Here is a 20,088-nt window from a genome sequence, read left to right on the forward strand (position 1 = left end):
CCAGACCCTCTTGCTTGATACGATGTCACCCAATCTCAGGGAAAAGGTGAGTGGACTATGGTCAGAGATTATAATATCATGATACCTCACATTACAGGTATAAGGGAGTAATTTAGCATCAACCAAAAAGTAGTAAATTCGGATATAAACATTGTGAACATGAGCGTGAAAGGAGTATTCCCTACCCATAGGGTTGGAGATCGTCCAAATATCAAATAAGTTCGAATTTTTGATTGAGGTATTCAAGAATTTGCTTGAATAGGAGGTAGGGGTACGCCGGGTAGAGGATCTATATATTGGTCTAGCACACAGTTAAGGTCCCCCCCCCCCCCCCCCCAATGACCAGGTTAGTATGGGAGTTATCTGGAATCAGGGCAAGGGCACTTTTGAAAAAGGTGGGGTTATCAATGTTTGGCCCATAGATATTCAGTAGAGTTACAGAAGTAGAATGGATCTCTCCTATTACAATAACATAGCGACCCTCTTTATCCGCAATAATGCTTTTATGTAGAAAGGGAATTCCTTTCCGTACTAGAATCACTGTGCCTTTGGAAGGGAAGCTAGAATGATACACTTGACCCACCCACCTACATTTAAGTCTGCTATGAGAATTGTTTCCATAATTTTTTTAAAACTGGTACCGGTTACCTTCAGACGAGTTCCGTGACACTTGTGGTGGTCATGGAGCAAAACGGAGAACAACATTGTGTTCGTGGGAGTCTCCCCTTTCCATAGAGTGGTCATAATAGTAGGCCAATCCATTCGGACGCTACAGATGTTTACGTGAGAAGGCCAATTTTCGGGATGTCTCATGGTCTGACAAACACCGCTCTAGTTCTGCCATCTTTCACCGCAGATGCTGAATTGCGACACAGGTGGATGCGGTGGATATCTCTAGCTCAATCGACTCTAGGGGGTTATATGTAGCGATCTAGCTAATGCGTTTTGTGTTTCCACTTCCTCAGATGGTGAATTAGGCCCATTTGTACACAAAAAGTTAAAACAAATTCATCTCTATTGAACAAAAAAAAGTAGATTTTTTTTTTTTTGCCAATTCTGGAACCTTATTTTGAGAGTCAAATATAGCAACAATAGCCTAATTGTCAACCCAAAATTCATGAAAATCGTTTAGGTTCCACATCAAAATATCTTGATCATGCATTCCTGCTTGGACATGTTAGATGAAACAGCTTACAGTATTTCTTGAATCATACTATCTCAATAGCACTGTGAAAGACTTTATAAGATGATTGCTCATTTTATTCTATTGTGTGACGCCGCAACAACATTTTGGTGCGACCAAATCATGGGCTATTGCCACCAACTGAACATGTAAGTGGCACCTGTGCCAACAGAGGGAAAAGTTAGTCTGGAGTCCTGAATACATGCTGTATTCCGCCTTCCTGCACACATCAGTATGGCCACTAAGCACAGACAGAAGCAGAGACATTCCCCTGTCCACTAGCAACACACTAATGTAAAATCTGGAATCGCAAGCTATGTGAAATCGCTAACTAGCTAGTGGTGCGCTAGTAGCGTCCAGACAGTAGTAGCCCAACACTGTGCTGGGCACTGCCCTGTCCTCATTTCCATGTGCAGCCAGGATAAATCTGAGCTAAGGTAGCTAGGATGCTATTCCAGTACATTACAGTACTAATACACTCTTTATTTTTTATTTTTTAGGGGGTAGATCAGATTTAAAATTGCAGATAGATTGTAGCTTCCATCAATGTAATTGTCTGCATAATTTCCAATCCCCATTTCTATTTTTTTGTATATACAGTGCGTTCGGAAAGTATTCAGACCACTTCACTTTTTCCACATTTTGTTACGTTACAGCCTTATTCTAAAATTGATTAAATTGTTTTTTTCCCTCATCAATCTACACACAATACCACATAATAACAAAGTAAAAACAGGTTTAGATATTTTTGCAAATGTATTACCAAAAAACCCTGTATTCAGACCCTTTACTCAGTACTTTGTTGAAGCACCTTTGGCAGCGATTACAGCCTCGAGTCTTCTTGGGAATGACGCTACAATCTTGACACACCTACTGTATATTTGGGGAGTTTCGCCTATTCTTCTCTGCTGATCCTCTCAAGCTCTGTCAGGTTGGATGGGGAGCGTCGCTGCACAGCTATTTTCAGGTCTCTCCAGAGATGTTCGATCGGGTTCCAGTCCGGGCTCTGGCTGGGCCACTCAAGGACATTCAAGACTTGTCCCAAAGCCACTCCTGCGTTGTCTTGGCTGTGTGTTTAGGGTCGTTGTCCTGTTGAAAGGGGAACCTTCGCCCCAGTCTGAGGTCCTGAGCGCTCTGGAGCAGGTTTTCATCAAGGACCTCTCTCTTGATCCTGACTAGTGTCCAAGTCCCTGCCACCATAAATAACTGTCATATTTTTTGTTAGAAATAAATAAAAATAAACGTTTTTCTGTGTCATTATGGGGTATTGTGTATAGATTGATGGAGGGGGGAAACAATTTAATCGATTTGAGAATATGGCTGTAACGTAACAAAATGTGGAAAAAGTCAAGGGGTCTGAATACTTTCCGAATGCACTGTATTTTACAATAGTTTTCTTTTTTTTCTTTTTTTATCCCATCCTTCAGCTACCCTCAACCCCTCCCATCTATCTCTGAAGACCATCCAGTGTTATTTCTATTTGCCATATATTTTTAACTGTGCTGTTTAAAAAAAGTTCTAAACCTATATACAGTGAGGGAAAAAATTATGTGATCCCCTGCTGATTTTGTACGTTTGCCTACTGACAAAGACATGATCAGTCTATAACTTTAATGGTAGGTTTATTTGAACAGTGAGAGACAGAATAACAACAACAAAATCCAGAAAAACGCATGTCAAAAATGTTATAAATTGATTTTCATTTTAATGAGGGAAATAAGTATTTGACCCCCTCTCAATCAGAAAGATTTCTGGCTCCCAGGTGTCTTTTATACAGGTAACGAGCTGAGATTAGGAGCACACTCTTAAAGGGAGTGCTCCTAATCTCAGCTTGTTACCTGTATAAAAGACACCTGTCCACAGAAGCAATCAATCAATCAGATTCCAAACTCTCCACCATGGCCAAGACCAAAGAGCTCTCCAAGGATGTCAGGGACAAGATTGTAGACCTACACAAGGCTGGAATGGGCTACAAGACCATCGCCAAGCAGCTTGGTGAGAAGGTGACAACAGTTGGTGGGATTATTCGCAAATGGAAGAAACACAAAAGAACTGTCAATCTCCCTCAGCCTGGGGCTCCATGCAAGATCTCACCTCGTGGAGTTGCAATGATCATGAGAACGGTGAGGAATCAGCCCAGAACTACACAGGAGGATCTTGTCAATGATCACAAGGCAGCTGGGACCATAGTCACCAAGAAAACAATTGGTAACACACTACGCCATGAAGGACTGAAATCCTGCAGCGCCCGCAAGGTCCCCCTGCTCAAGAAAGCACATATACAGGCCCGTCTGAAGTTTGCCAATTAACATCTGAATGATTCAGAGGAGAACTGGGTGAAAGTGTTGTGGTCAGATGAGACCAAAATCGAGCTCTTTGCCATCAACTCAACTCGCCGTGTTTGGAGGAGGAGGAATGCTACCTATGACCCCAAGAACACCATCCCCACCGTCAAACATGGAGGTGGAAACATTATGCTTTGGGGGTGTTTTTCTGCTAAGGGGACAGGACAACTTCACCGCATCAAAGGGACGATGGACGGGGCCATGTACCGTCAAATCTTGGGTGAGAACCTCCTTCCCTCAGCCAGGGTATTGAAAATGGGTCGTGGATGGGTATTCCAGCATGACAATGACCCAAAACACACGGCCAAGGCAACAAAGGAGTAGCTCAAGAAGAAGCACATTAAGGTCCTGGAGTGGCCTAGCCAGTCTCCAGACCTTAATCCCATAGAAAATCTGTGGAGGGAGCTGAAGGTTCGAGTTGCCAAACGTCCGCCTCGAAACCTTAATGACTTGGAGAAGATCTGCAAAGAGGAGTGCGACAAAATCCCTCCTGAGATGTGTGCAAACCTGGTGGCCAACTACATGAAACGTCTGACCTCTGTGATTGCCAACAAGGGTTTTTGCCACCAAGTACTAAGTCATGTTTTGCAGAGGGGTCAAATACTTATTTCCCTCATTAAAATGAAAATCAATTTATAACATTTTTGACATGCATTTTTCAGGATTTTTTTGTTGTTATTCTGTCTCTCACTGTTCAAATAAACCTACCATTAAAATTATAGACTGATCATGTTTTTGTCATTGGGCAAACATACAAAATCAGCAGGGGATCAAATACTTTTTTCCCTCACTGTACACTTTACAGACACAGTATATTTTACATGAGTTATCTTGTTGTTTTTAGTCCACCCTTCAGCTCCACTCAACCACTCCCATACTTTTTTATTCATCACAATTTTCTTTAACCAATTTTGATCTTGGAGAAACGTATTCAAGAAAGATCAAGTGTAATATATTATACAAATAAAGCGAACTGGATGGAATATGGGGAAAAATGCACAAAATTCTTTTTTAATCTTCAACATAGGAATGCTACCAAAAAGAAATTAATGAAACTGGTTACAATTGACGGAGTCACCCATAATTCACCAAATGATATTTTGAAGGAAGAAACAAAGTACTTTAAGCATATGTTTTCTTTTCAGTCGCCTCCATCTCCTCTAACTGAAGCTAATTGTAGAGATGTTTTTTCTATTGATAATGTCAAATTAACAGCCACACAGAAAGACTCATGTGAAGGTGAAATTACAGAGGAGGAACTTCTGGATGCAATTAAATACTTTAAGTCTGGGAAAACTCCAGGGTTGGATGGCATACCAGTCGAGGTATACCAAACCTTTTTTGATATACTAAGAGGACCGTTATTAGCATGTTTTAACCACTCCTATGTAAATGGTAGATTATCTGACACTCAAGAAGAAGATCTCATTATTACTGAAACAGGATACAGGTGGAAAATATAAAGATCCAGTCCATTTACAAAATTGGAGGCCCCTTACACTTCAGTGTTGTGATGCAAAAATCCTAGCAAAATGTATAGCGCATAGAATTAAAAAGGTATTGTCGGATATTATTCATTCTAATCAGACAGGTTTTTTACATGGAAGATACATTGGAGATAATATAAGGCAAGTATTGGAAACAATAGAACACTATGGAAAATATGGGAAACCAGGCCTGCTATTCATAGCAGACTTCGAAAAGGCATTTGATCAAGTTCGACTGGGGTTTATATATAAATGCCTGGAGCATTTCAATTTTGGAGAATCTCTTATAAAATGGGTCAAAATCATGTATAGTAACCCTAGGTGTAAAATAGTAAATAATGGCTATTTCTCAGAAAGTTTTAAACTGTCAAGAGGAGTGAAACAAGGTTGTCCCCTATCGGCATATCTATTTATTGTGGCCATCGAGATGTTAGCTATTAAAATCAGATCCAATAATAACATCAGAGGATTAGAAATACAGGGCTTAAAAACAAAGGTGTCATTGTACGCTGATGATTCATGTTTTCTTTTAAATCCACAACTAGACTCATAGAGGATCTAGATACATTTTCTAACCTCTCTGGATTACAACCAAATTATGACAAATGTACTATATTACGTATTGGATCACTAAAAAATAAAAATTTTACATTACCATTTAGTTTACCAATAAAATGGTCTGATGGTGATGTGGATATACTCGGAATACATATCCCAAAGGAAATAAATGATCTCACTTCAATACATTTTAATAGAAAGTTAGCAAAAATAGATAAGATCTTACTACCATGGAAAGGAAAATACCTGTCAATTTGTGGAAAAATCACCCTGATTAACTCTTTAGTATTATCCCAGTTTACCTATTTGCTTATGGTCTTGCCTACGCCTAGCGAACAGTTTTTTAAATTATATGAGAAAAAAATATTCAATTTTATTTGGAACGGCAAGACAGACAAAATTAAAAGAGCATATTTATATAATGAATATGAATTCGGAGGACAGAAATTATTAAATATTAAAGCATTAGACCTATCACTAAAAGCTTCAGTCATACAAAAGTTATACTTAAATCCAAACTGGTTCTCAAGCAAATTAGTAAGATTGTCTCACCCAATGTTCAAGAAAGGCCTTTTTCCCTTTATTCAGATTACAACCTCTCACTTTCAGTTATTTGAAAAGGAAATAATCTCCCAAATGTCACTATTTCTAAAACAAGCCATAGAAAGTTGGTTGCAATTTCAATTTAATCCTCCAGAAACGACAGAACAAATAATGCAACAAATATTGTGGTTAAATTCAAATATACTAATTGACAAAAAACCTTTATTTTTTGACAGAATGTTTAAAAAAGGTATAATCTTCGTAAAGGATATCATCGGTAGGACTGGTGGAGTTATGTCGCACATGCAGCTGACAAAAACATATGGAAATGTCTGCTCTACCCAAAATTACAACCAAATAATTGCAGCCTTACCGCAAAAGTGGAAGAGGAAAGTGGAAGGGGGAGAAAGTAAGGAACTTGTCTGTCGGCCTTGCATTAAAGAACATAATTGGTTAAGGAAAACTGTGATAAATAAAAAAGTATATCAGTTTCACTTAAGGACCAAAGAATTGACAGCCGTCCCATATAGATTGCAAAATAGTTGGGAAGAGATCTTTGACGTACCGATCCCATGGCAAAACGACACCGGATTCAAAAATTAGAATCTTTCTATTTAAATTATTATATAAAATTCTTGCTACCAATAGAATGTTATTTATATGGGGGATACAATCTTCCCAGCTCTGCAGATTTTGCTGTGAAGAGACAGAATCATTAGATCATTTGTTTTGGTTCTGTCCATTTGTAGCTTGTTTTTGGACACAGGTCCAGGAATGGCTAAAGGATTGCAATATTTACCTGGAACTAACCTTGCAGATAGCATTACTGGGTGATCTGAAAAGTCATAGTCAATCAATCAATAATCTAATAATACTTTTAGCAAAAATGTTTATTTTTAATTCACAATCTGTAGAAGCAATGAGAATAGAAAGGTTCAGAAGTTTTGTAAAACATCACAGTACGGTTGAAATATATATGGCAAATAGAAATCCTATATGGATGGTGTTCAGAGATTTTTGTTAGCTGCATGTGCAACATAATTCCACCAGCCCTATTTATGATATCATTTACAAAGATTATACCTTTTTAAAACATTTTTTACAAAAATAATGTTTTTTTTATCAATTAGTATATTTGAGTTTAACCACAATATTTGTTGTATTATTTGTTCTGTCTTTTCTGGTGGATCAAATTGAAATTGCAACTACCTTTCTATGGCTTGTTTTAAAAATAGCAATATTTTTGGAGATTATTTCATTTTCAAATAACTGAACGTGAGAGGTCGTAATCTGAATAAAGGGAAAAAAATCCATTCTTGAACATGGCGTGAGACATTCTTCCTAATCTGCTAGAGAACGAGTTCGGATTTAAGTATAACTTTGTATGACTGAAGCCTTTAGTGAGAGGTCTAATGCTTGCCAGATGTTTCATAGTGTTCTATTGTTTCCAGTACTTGTTTATCTCCAATGTATCGTCCATGTAAAAAACCTGTCTGATTAGGATTAATATAATCCAACAATACCTTTTTAATTCTATGCGCTATGCATTTAGCTAGAATGTTTGCCTCACAACACTGAAGTGTAAGGCGCCTCCAATTTTTTTAATGGACTGGATCTTTATATTTACCGTTTGGGTCCTGTTTCAGTAATAATGAAATCAAACCTTGTTAAGTGTCGGATAATCTACAATTTTTTTAGGATTGGTTAAAACATACTAATAACGGTTCTCTGAGTACATCAAAAAATGTTTGGTATACCTCAACTGGTATGCCATCCAGCCCAGGAGTTTTCCCAGACTTAAAGGCTTTAATTGCATCAAGAAGTTCCTCCTATGTAATTTGGCCTTCACATGAGTCTTTCTGTACAGCTGTTAATTTTACATTATTAATAGAAAAACAAAACATACAATTAACTTCGGTTAGTGGAGATGGAGGAGACTGAAACGAAAACATATGCTTAATGTACTTTGCTTCCTCTTTCAAAATATCTTACTACTACACTCTCGGAAAAAAAGGCGCTATCTAGAACATAAAAGGGTTCTTCGGATGTCCCCATAGAAGAACCCTTTGATTAACCCATTTTTGGTTCCAGGTAGAACCATTTTGGTTCCTGGTAGAACTATTTTGGGTTCATTGTAGAACCCTTTCCAGAGAGGGTTGAACATGGAACGAAAAAGGGTTATTCTATGGGGACAGCTGAAGAACCCTTTTGGAACCCTTTTTTCTAAGAGTGTACCCTGACTCCTGAGCATGTGAGAACACTGCCCAGTGTCACGTCCACTCCTGCTCCCCCACTCCAGCGCTCGATGTCACTGCTCTACTAACCACCGGTCCTGGCAACCCATCTTTACGCACACCTGGCAACCATCATTACGCACACCTGCGTCTCATCATCAGTCACACCTGGACTTCATTACTCCCTTGATTACTTACCTTTATAGCACTCTTTTTTTATTAGTCATCAGGTAGTATTGTTTATGTTTCTATGTCAGACGCTTCTCTTCTTTTGTATCACTCCATGTTCGTTACTATTAAACTCACTAACTGCACCTTCTTCCTGACTCGCTGCGTCTACGTTACACCCTGCCTGGCCGGTTCCTGTCTCTCCATTGGGATTCTCTGCCTCTGACCCTATTACGGGGGCTGAGTCACTGGCTTACTGGTGCTGTCCATGCCGTCCCTAGGAGGGGTGCATCACTTGAGTGGGTTGAGTCACTGACGTGATCTTCCTGTCCGGTTTGTCGCTCCCTCGGGCTCGTGCAGTGGAGGAGATCTTCGTGGGCTATACTCAGCCTTGTCTCAGGGTAGTAGGTTGGTGGTCTGTTGATATCCCTCTGGTGGTGTTGGGGCTGTGCTTTGGCAAAGTGGGTGGGGTTATATCCTGCCTGGTTGGCCCTGTCTGGGGGTATCGTCGGACGGGGCCACAGTGTCTCCCGAACCCCCCCTGTCTCAGGCTCCAGTATCTATGCTGCAATAGTCTATGTGCCGGGGGCTAGGGTCAGTCTGTTATATCTGGTGTTATTCTCCTGTCTTATCCAGTGTCCTGTGTGTGAATTTAAGTATGCTCCCACAAATTATCTCTCTCTCCCTCCCATCCCGGAGGACCTGAGCTCTAGGAACATGCCTCAGGACTACCTGGCCTGATGACTCCTTGCTGTCCCCAGTCCACCTGGTTGTGCTGCTGCTCCAGTTTCCGCTCTTCTGCCTGTGGCTATGGAACCCTGACCTGTTCACCGGACGTGATACCTTGTCCCAGACCTGCTGTTTTCAACTCTCTCTCTCTACCGCACCTGCTATTTCAACCTCTAAATGCCTGGCTATGAAAAGGCAAGTGACATTTACTCCTGATGTACTGACCTGTTGCAACCTCTACAACCACTGTGATTATTATTTGACCCTGCTGGTCATCTATGAACGTTTGAACATCTTGGAGAAAAATCTGGCCTTAATGGCCATGTACTGTTAAAATCTCCACCCGGCACAGCCAGAAGGGGACTGGCCACCCCTCAGAGCCTGGTTCCTCTCTAGGTTTCTTCCTAGGTTTCTGCCTTTCTAGGGAGTTTTTCCTAGCCACCGTGCTTCTACATCTGCATTGCTTGCTGTTTGGGGTTTTAGGCTGGGTTTCTGTATAGCACTTTGTGACATCTGCTGATGTAAAAAGGCCTTTATAAATAACATTTGATTGATTGATTGATTGATTGATTGATTAAATCTGAATATACCATCTGTGTGAACCAGAGGGATTAAAGTTCAAAAATATTAATTAGGTAAACTGCTTCAGATGAATGACCAGAAAAGGCTGAAACTTCGCAAACAGACGGAGGAGACTGGAGTGTGTTGAGAAGTTCCTTGTGGACTAATGAAAGGTTGGAACAGGAAGGATACAATGTACAGTATAAGAAGATGGGGGAAACAATTCATCATTATTACAAAGGTTGGTGATTCAGAGCTTTGATGCAGTTTATCAACATTTATATTTCATATGAACCTGTCATATCAAAGTTATGAACGTTATTTTCAATAAAGAAAAATGAGGAAGATAAACCTATAGAGAAGATGTTTTAATTCCTATAGGACCAGAGCAGTGAATTTTTTTAGGCTTTTCAACATGAAACAAACACATTTGTGCTAGGTGTCATAAGCATAGTAATAAACAATAGTATGTATATTTACATGGTGATAAAATACATGGATGGGTTAAACCAATCGGTACTGCTGTCAGTAGGCTATGCAGCCTCTTAAAAAATTAGGAGAAACTGTATCAGGATTGGTCTGAACCACAGATCCTAGATCCTCTCCAGCCACACCATTTGCATTAGATCAAAGGCAGGCCTGGGAGGAATAACTTGCTTTGCGTGAAGACAGTAAATAAACACTTCGAGTCCATCTCCCTCTATCTCCACCCAGCTCCTACTCTAGTCATCTTGTGAAATTAATAATACAGGTTTGCAGAAGAGATGCTCTGATGATGAGGCAGTCTTTTTCTGGGAATGTAAAAACCCAGGGAGAGGGATGAAAACAGGCAGGGATAACATGGCGCTGTGGGGCACACCGTACACACTAGTAAGCTACATTTACATTATGGATGTTTATCTTTATAAGTGGCTTTCATCTCGGCTGTGTCCTGCGTCAAGAACACTTCACTTTGCAGCTTGAAATGGAAACAAGATCAAAATAAAGAATCCAAATGAAAGCCAGGGACGACTCACAGTCGACATAGTAGAGTGGCTATCCTTAAAAAATGTCCCACTGGCTAAATATTTTATATTTAATCCAGGGGTCCACATACATCTGACAGATATATAAAATGGTGGGGATATATAACATTGATTGTGTGGCTTTGCAGATAGGCCAACTGCGTTTATAGGGACAAAACGTTACGACAAACACAGGTGAACCCCTGAGAAACAGAGCTAGTGTAACATCCATAATCAACACCAATGCTGATTAGACCTTTTCCCCATCTGATCTCATAAGTTTTCTTCTAGAGAGTGAGTGTGTGTGTGTGTGTTTGTGTTTTTGGTTTTACTATTCTTGTGGGGTCCAGAAGTCTTCACAAGTATAGTAAAACAAGGAGAATTCAGACAAGTTTTGCCGGTCCCCACAAGAAAAAGGTTATTTTAGGTTTAGGGTTAGAATTAGAATTAGGATTAGGGGTTAGGTTTAGGGTTAGGGGTTAGGATTAAGGTTAGGGGTTAAGGATAGGTGAAGGCAGCGTTTCCAAAACTCTGTCCTCGGGACCCCAAGGGGTGCACGTTTTGGTTTTTGCCCTAACACTACACAGCTGATTCAAATTATCAGAGCTTGTTGATTAGTTGATTATTTGAATCAGCTGTGTTGTGCTAGGGCAAAAACCAAAACATGCACCCCTTGGGGTCCTGAGGACCGAGTTTGCGAAACCCAAGGTTAAGGGTTAGGTTTAGGGTTAGGGGTTAGGGAAAATACGATTTTGAATGGGAATCAATTGTTTGGTCCCCACAAGGATAGTAAAACAAATGTGGGTGTGTGCGTGTGTATGTGTGTGTGCACGCGCGCCTGTGTGGCATAGGTCCTCCCGTGATGATGTGCATGAAGGGCATTACTGAAGCATTTAAGAATGTGATCTGGTCTTGAGAGTACCTGGCTCTGGTCTATTCATCTCCCGAACAGAACAGACTACCTTTCCCTTCAGAGGTCTAGTGCACCCGCTCCTACCCCCCTAGCCCTCCACACAGAGGACACATTCATCCTTAAGTGAGGGGTTTGGGAGTGGAGGGAAGGGAAGGGAAGAGAAGGGAAGGAGGAGGGAAGGGAAGGGAAGGAGGGGGGAGCTCATGTTCTTAACTTCATCAGAGGGAATTTTTCCAACTAGAGGTCTTCACGGGTCCAAAAAGTTGGACCCATTCCAAAATGGACCTGGGGCTTTCCCACCCGGACCCGATATGCATAAATATTTGTTTTCAATATAGAGACCCGTTCCGAACGGATCCGAGGACAACTAGACCCATTCCGTATAGACCTGGTCGGATCCAGACCCGGTCCAATCCGAGTGAGGGAAGCAGTAGAAAAGTAATTTTTTAAGCTACTTTATTAACCAGAGCTGATACAGCGTGAGAGGAGGGTGTCATGACTCTCCTGGGTGAGGATCCAAGGCCTCAGATCAGCTTGGCAATGGCTGACAATAACCAGACATTCTCTCACCCACAGAAGAGGGAGAGGGGGGGGCTGGGCCGGTTTTGACACCTTAACACTCTGTCGTAAATTAGGCAGGAGGGGAATCTCCCTCTTGCTCTTCAGTATTGGCAAATGAATGTCCTTTGTCTCCAGAATACTTTTGCCTGCCAAAACTATAACGTTCAAAAAGTAAACACTGGAACAATATTTCCAACATCAGAATGTGGGGAATGGTCAGTGGGGACCTAAAGAATAATCATGTCATATTGTTCTTTATTTTGTGATGGCATTAAGAACGGTATCAAGAAAATATTGTAACTTGAAAAGTATACACACTATATGTGTCAGGTTTTCATCCTTTACGTTGTATATGATATATGAAAAATTATGAGAATAATTTTGTTAAGATAGGAATGTGATTTTAGTTTTCTAACGAGATCATAGTTTTCATATAAGCTTTGAACCAGTAAGTAGCCACGCCCCGAGTGAGCTCAGAGATCGTGTCAGCACGATGGAACGCCCCATTTACCAAGAGTGCATAAAGGCTTGGAAGACAAATTAACATCAGACCAGAAAGACGTGGAGCGGTGGTCTACACGTCTGAAAATGGTTGGAACGTTGAACCTCAACACGAGGTGAAGAAGATCACCTCTCAGACTAGATCTGAACATTGCCAGGCTGCAGCTGTGCGTGTAAAGTGGCTCAAACTCTGACTAACCCCACGAGGTGGGAAGAAGAAAGCTCCCCTCTCAGACAATCACTGGTACATCTGAGTATCTGTTCTGAGAAAACATTCCAATACAAGCCAGCACAACTAAGAAGAAGGACATTGTGACCTCTTGTGGACAATCAGAGCCTTACACCCACAGGACAATCAGAGCCTTACAAGTGAGCTGAGCGAAGACCCAGCCAAAACCTCCTTTCCAAGAGGGCTTGGGTCAACAGAGATAGACGACGAACAAAGACATCCACACATAAATACATTCATGATTGCCCTAACACTACACAGCTGATTCAAATTATCAGAGCTTGTTGATTAGTTGATTATTTGAATCAGCTGTGTTGTGCTAGGGCAAAAACCAAAACATGCACCCCTTGGGGTCCTGAGGACCGAGTTTGCGAAACCCTAGGTTAAGGGTTAGGTTTAGGGTTAGGGGTTAGGGAAGCTAAACAATGGCTGGAACGACCTAGCGAACAGACGCGAACAGGCTGAGTCAATTCAGTGGCTAGCTTTGCACTTGGCTAGCTAACAGTAGCTGCTAGGGGTAAGTTATAACCTGCATTTGTGTTTTGTTTTTACATACTGGTAGCCAGAGTCGTTCAAGGGAATTCGGGACATGGGTGACTAGTTAACGTTAGCTTGGCTCTCTCTGTGTGTTCGTGCCGTGGGAGGGGTTTCTTCTTTGTCTGAAAGCAATGGCTAGCTAGTATGCTAACTATTCTAGCTAACTAACTGGCTGAATAAGTTGACGACGGACTCGCTCAAGCTGTCGGGACTAACCCACAACGTTAGACACGGACACGAATGATCTACTTGGCGTGTTGACACACTGGTGGTTTGTTGTGGCCGAGAATTGGTGCTAAACCGTGTTGTTGGATTCCGGCATGCTAGTTGGCTGTGGCGTCATATGACTAGGTGCCCTGGACGATTTTCACAGAAGAATACTGTACCAAATTAGCTAGCTGAATAAACTAAGTTAGTCTATTCCTAGAAAACATTGAACCGCTGTAGTTTACAACAATTATAGTTTCTGAGGTGGAAGTTGGGAGAGTTATTTTTGGGTGTTCAGTGAAACGTAAGTGAGGGAGGCCCCGCTCTCTCCTTTCCCAGATGTTTAGATCTCCTTTGCATTATTGTAGCCATTTTCTGTAGCCTGTCAACTATGCCTCTGTCTATCCCTGTTCTCTACTCTCCGCACAGGCCTTACAAACGCCTCACACCGCGTGGCTGCTGCCTCTCTAACCTGGTGGTCCCTGCACGCACCACCCACGTGGAGTTCCAGGTCTCAGGCAGCCTCTGGAACTGCCGTTCTGCTGCCAACAAGGCAGAGTTCATCTCAGCCTATGCTACCCTCCAGTCCCTCGACTTCTTGGCGCTGACGGAAACATGGATTACCACTGAAAACACTGCTACTCCTACTGCTCTCTCCTCGTCTGACCATGTGTTCTCGCATACCCCGAGAGCATCTGGTCAGCGGGGTGGTGGCACAGGAATCCTCATCTCTCCCAAGTGGACATTCTCTATTTTTCCCCTGACCCATCTGTCTATCTCCTCATTTGAATTCCATGCTGTCACAGTCACTAGCCCATTCAAGCTTAAAATCCTTGTCATTTATCGCCCTCCAGGTTCCCTTGGAGAGTTCATCAATGAGCTTGACGCCTTGATAAGTTCCTTTCCTGAGGATGGCTCACCCCTCACAGTTCTGGGTGACTTCAACCTCCCTACGTCTACCTTTGACTCATTTCTCTCTGCCTCCTTCTTTCCACTCCTCTCCTCTTTTGACCTCACCCTCTCACCGTCCCTCCCTACTCACAAGGCAGGCAATACGCTTGACCTCATCTTTACTAGATGCTGTTCTTCTACTAATCTCACTGCAACTCCCCTCCATGTCTCCGACCACTACTTTGTATCCTTTTCTCTCTCGCTCTCCTCCAACACTACTCACTCTGCCCCTACTCAGATGGTAATGCGCCGTCGCAACCTTCGCTCTCTCTCTCCCGCTACTCTCTCCTCTTCCATCCTATCATCTCTTCTGCTCAATCCATCTCCCTCCAATCTCCTGATTCTGCCTCCTCAACCCTCCTCTTCTCCCTTTCTGCATCCTTTGACTCTCTATGTCCCCTATCCTCCTGGCTGGCTCGGTCCTCCCCTCCTGCTCCGTGGCTTGATGACTCATTGCGAGCTCACAGAACAGGGCTCCGGGCAACCGAGCGGAAATGGCAGAAAACTAGACTCCCTGCGGACCTGGCATCTTTTCACTCCCTCCGCTCTACATTTTCTTCATCTGTTTCTGCTGCTAAAGCAGGCACTTGTCATCTCCCGTCTGGATTACTGCAACTCGCTGTTGGCTGGGCTCCCTGCCTGTGCCATTAAACCCCTACAACTCATCCAGAATGCCGCAGCCCGTCTGGTGTTCAACCTTCCCAAGTTCTCTCACGTCACCCCGCTCTTCCGCACACTCCACTGGCTTCCAGTTGAAGCACGCATCTGTTACAAGACCATGGTGCTTGCCTACGGAGCTGTGAGGGGAACGGCACCTCCGTACCTTCAGGCTCTGATCAGTCCCTACACCCAAACGAGGGCATTGCGTTCATCCACCTCTGGCCTGCTGGCCCCCCTACCTCTGCGGAAGCACAGTTCCTGCTCAGCCCAGTCAAAACTGTTCGCGGCTTTGGCACCCCAATGGTGGAACAAGCTCCCTAACGACGCCAGGACAGTGGAGTCACTCACCACCTTCCGGAGACACTTGAAACCCCACCTCTTTAAGGAATACCTGGGATAGGATAAAGTAATCCTTCTACCCCCCAAAAAAAAATTTTTTTATAAAAGATTGTAAAGTGGTTATCCCACTGGCTATAAGGTGAATGCACCAATTTGTAAGTTGCTCTGGATAAGAGCGTCTGCTAAATTATGTAAATGTAAAATGTAAATGTAATGATTTCTTACTACAAACGGGCAGTTGTTCGTGAGCAAAGTATTATGATAACTTTGAGGGTAGTTTCCAAATGTATCAATGATAAGTGTCTCTTTCTCTTTGTCTCTCTCTCTCTCCCTCACTCTCTCTACCCCTCCCTCTTTTGGTAACCAAGCAGTCATGTTGTTGTTAGTCCGCTAGGGACTTTTTCTCATGTATTATGTGTGTATGTTATTCTGTGGTATTATTTAGTTAGCTAGTAAATAAATAATTAAGCCAATTTGTGTAGTGCTGAATCATAAGTAAAGCTGGGGTTCGTGCAGATCCAAGAAGTCTGCGACCGTTCAGAATGAGACAGATAAGAGGTAATGATTAATACGTTGACTGTTTTATACATATTGATAGGTAAAGACCTTTAGAGTTTAATTCGGTAGATGGTAACCCCAAATCCTAATGAGTTAATTGTTACATGATTAATTTAATCGAGTAACAATTAAACATATTTAGTTGATTCGATAAATAACAGCCATCATATTAATGAAAGTCACGTCACGACAAGGGAGATAGGTGCCGCTCTTGCATGCGGGAGGGGACGAGTGAGTGAGTGACACAGGTAGCAGGGAGGAGGGAGGGAGAGACTACAGACAGCAACCAACCAAGTCGACACGTGCTATAGTAGACTAATAATTTATGATCAAATATGATTACATAGTACCAGTCTTGACTGCATCAAACCAGGAGATGCTAGTTAAGCTAGCTAACATTAGCTAGCTAAGCTAATTGAGACTGCAGTGCATGCACTTTCTCATCCTACAGTTATGAATAACAACAACTCCATTAAAATATTAAGTGGCTGCCTACCTGTTGGCTCTTGGTCATTGTAGCCTAACTTTTAATTCCATCATTTTAATTCCATCTTCCATTGATTAGATATCTCCTAACTTTTACCACAATCTGAAGATATTTGACTGTAGCCTATTACTGCTGTGATGACTTATGACTGGTCAACAACAACAACAAGCTTCACGTGCTCTTGTGAAAAATCCCACCCAGACCTGTGACATTTTTTAGAATTCTGGATCCGGATCCACTCGGGTCCCTGATCGGGTCTCGGGTATTCGGGTATAGGTGGATCCGTGAAGACCTCTATTTCCAACTACATTTTATTTAATCTCATCTGATAGGCAGAGATCAAAACATACCCTAGATATGACATGACAGCTAAGAGTTAATGGGCCAGATCATTGGCAGGATAACAACATTCCTTTCACAAAACTAGGAAGGATCAATGGCCTGACTTAAACTTTTTCTTGGCTTTGTAGACCATGCAGAGGTTATGAACTTTCAAGTCTTTATCAATGGGTTGGAAGGATTCTGATCTTTTTCTCTCTCTCTCTTCTGTTTTGATTGTACTTAGTTTCATTGGCACCGACCCCCCAACACCGTGCCCCGCCCCATAGCATACACATGACTGGAGCTAAGAAAAGCATGGCAAGAATTTGGCCAAGAAGACAGATCTGCAAAAATGCATAGATAGCAACTGGCTGTATGAATATGATAATAAGCTAAGAAGATAACACATCTTGTCTGTGTATTTGAGGAACGTAGTAGAATCATGTGCATGCATAATGGAATGTAGGAGAATAACTGTATTTTCTCACACACTAACATTTTGTTACACCATCTTTTCCATTTACAATAAGGTTAGGCCTATATCATATAACATCAATCATTCTACCCCCCCCCCCCCCCCCCCCCCCCCCCCCCTAAAAAAAAGAGGAAAAAAAGAGTGGTTGTCCCACTGGCTATCCTAAGTTGAATGCACCAATTTGTAAGTCGCTCTGGATAAGAGCGTCTGCTAAATGACTTAAATGTAAATGTAAAATGTTTAGATCAATAACAGAGTAATAAGCGCTTAGGTGCAATGACACTAAACTATTACATGAGATGTGTTATGCAAATGAAGCAATGTATACATTGTTGTGCGTGACCATCTTCTTAGCAGGTAAAATACAAAAAAATGTAGGTAAGCTATGTTACAATGTTGCATATGCCCCACAGGGTGTGAGCCTTTTAAAGTTGAATGTGAACCTCAACATTTCAACTTTATTTTCTTCAGATAGGCTTATGAACTTTTCAACAATAGAATACTTTTACAACATGACACTGCAACATGACAGGTAGATGTAGGCAAATGTAGAGAAACGTTCATTCTACATCTAAAAAATGACAAAGTTCAGAAGAAATATCAGTTGACTGTAATGCCTTGATTATTGTGCACAATGCATGGAACCATAAGTGTATTATTAGACTATGCCAGCCTGGTCTCATAGACTAGATGTAACATAGTAAACAGGTATGTTACATTTGGTATGGTTACATAAGACAGAAGGTTACTTAAGGCAAAAACTAAAGGAGGGTGGTTGCATGTTCCAATCTCATACATTTTACATTTTTGTCATTTAGCAGACACTCTTATCCAGAGCGACTTACAGTTAGTGAGTGCATACATTTTCATACTGGCCCCCCGTGGGAAACGAACCCACAACCCTGGCGTTGCAAGCGCCATGCTCTACCAACTGAGCTACATAACGTACAACTTTAGCATTATTGCTAATTAGCAACTTTGCAAGTACTTACTACTTTTTAGCTACTTTGCAACTACATGTTAACTAACCCTTACCCTAATCCTAACCTTAACCTTAGCCCTAACCTTAACCCCTAACCCTAATCCCTAACCCTAACCCCTAGCCTACCTAACGTTAGCGTTAGCCACCTAGCTAACGTTAGCCACAACAAATTGGAATTCATAACATGTCATACGAATTACTCGTAACACACTGTATTATACGAATTGTAATTCGTAACATATCATACAAAAGTAATGATGGACATCCACAAATTAATGCATACCATAACAAACGTAACATATCATACTAATTTGAGTATATCGGATTTTCTACTATATTACATCTACCCCTGAGTCCAGGTTGGCTATGCATAATGTCTAACTTTATCTAGATTGGGTAATAATGTATAGAAACCCAGCGCGTGCTTTCCTTAGAATTGATCATTACTTTCCAAGTCAATATATTGCTCGTGTCGTGTGCAGTGAATGCCATGCGAGTTTATAGCTTACCTTTCATGCAAAGGATGCCAATTGAGATGAAGGTAGCCACCGGTGGCTTTCTGGTGTTGGTAACCTTAGAGTTTTTATTGCCTTCGCGCCTTTGTCTGTCATTCTTCCTAGATAGTTCCATGATTGTAGTCTACTCGTTATAATCTCTCCCCTCCCCGGTGTCGAGCCAGCAGTGGGAGACCGTAGCGATGAAAGGAAAACAGGGAACTCCGCACGTCAACGCCTAAAAGAGCAAAACCTGTGCCGGTATGACAACCTACTTCAACCACCTCTCCGGGAATACGAAGAGGGAAGGCAACCACGTTAAAAGGGCACTGTTTAGATAGGACAGAAGAGTTAGATGAATTTGGAAAACAAGTTTGCCATAAACAAGTTTGCCATATATCCCATGTTCTTCTTGTAGCCTGTAATTAAAATATAGATTGGGAATATTAGTCTAGTATTTTCACAATGTTCATGTTGCTGTCGTTCTCACTCCACCTTTCCCTCTCCACCTTTCCCTTATAAGACATTCTGCGCTCTCACAGTGCCGCCGCATCCGGTACCTAGGCTGGTAATCGTATTCTTGGTATAAAGAATACAATGCTGCGACCCTCTGGTTGAAAGTAGAGGCAGCAGAGATTTGTTCAATGTGTATTTAAAAACGGACTATCATGGAAACCCTATAACTCTTCTGCATATTAGGCCTATTCAAAATAACCTAAGAGAATGGGTAATTGTATAGATATGTTACCTTCATGCATCCTTGAATTTGGCCATCAAAGGGCCAAGTTGACACTGACAGCCTGTCCACTCTTGGACACTTCTGTAGTAGGCCTAACACTGTCATTACTAGCCTACAAGCTAGTAAAAGCATAAGAATATAATCATCTTGATTGGCATGAACCTCATGAATAGACCTCGTGATTTGTTAAAAGCAGAAGTTAAAGGTAGCCTCAAAATGCCTTGCGATACCTTGCTCAGGCAACATGACCTGCTTTTAAAGGCAATCATGTCCAATGAATACAAAGAAACTCAAGGTCACTTTCGTAACCCCAGTTCTATGA

At 41.7% G+C, this 20,088-nt stretch overlaps 1 protein-coding gene across 1 annotated transcript in view; it reads right to left on the minus strand.

The window, feature by feature from the left end:
• Nucleotides 1-19,559, minus strand: part of ptk7b (protein tyrosine kinase 7b) — a 246,799-nt gene extending 227,240 nt beyond the window's left edge. Inside the window, exon 1 of the mRNA XM_084171249.1 lies at nt 19,043-19,559. Coding sequence (XP_084027375.1) covers nt 19,043-19,163 — 121 coding nt within the window. The 5' untranslated portion in view covers nt 19,164-19,559. The remainder of the gene's footprint in view (nt 1-19,042) is intronic.
• Between the last annotated feature and the right edge of the window lie 529 nt (nt 19,560-20,088).

The sequence above is a fragment of the Coregonus lavaretus genome, assembly GCF_964263955.1.
Source record: "Coregonus lavaretus genome assembly, chromosome: 1".
NCBI classification, from domain to species: Eukaryota; Metazoa; Chordata; class Actinopteri; order Salmoniformes; family Salmonidae; genus Coregonus; species Coregonus lavaretus.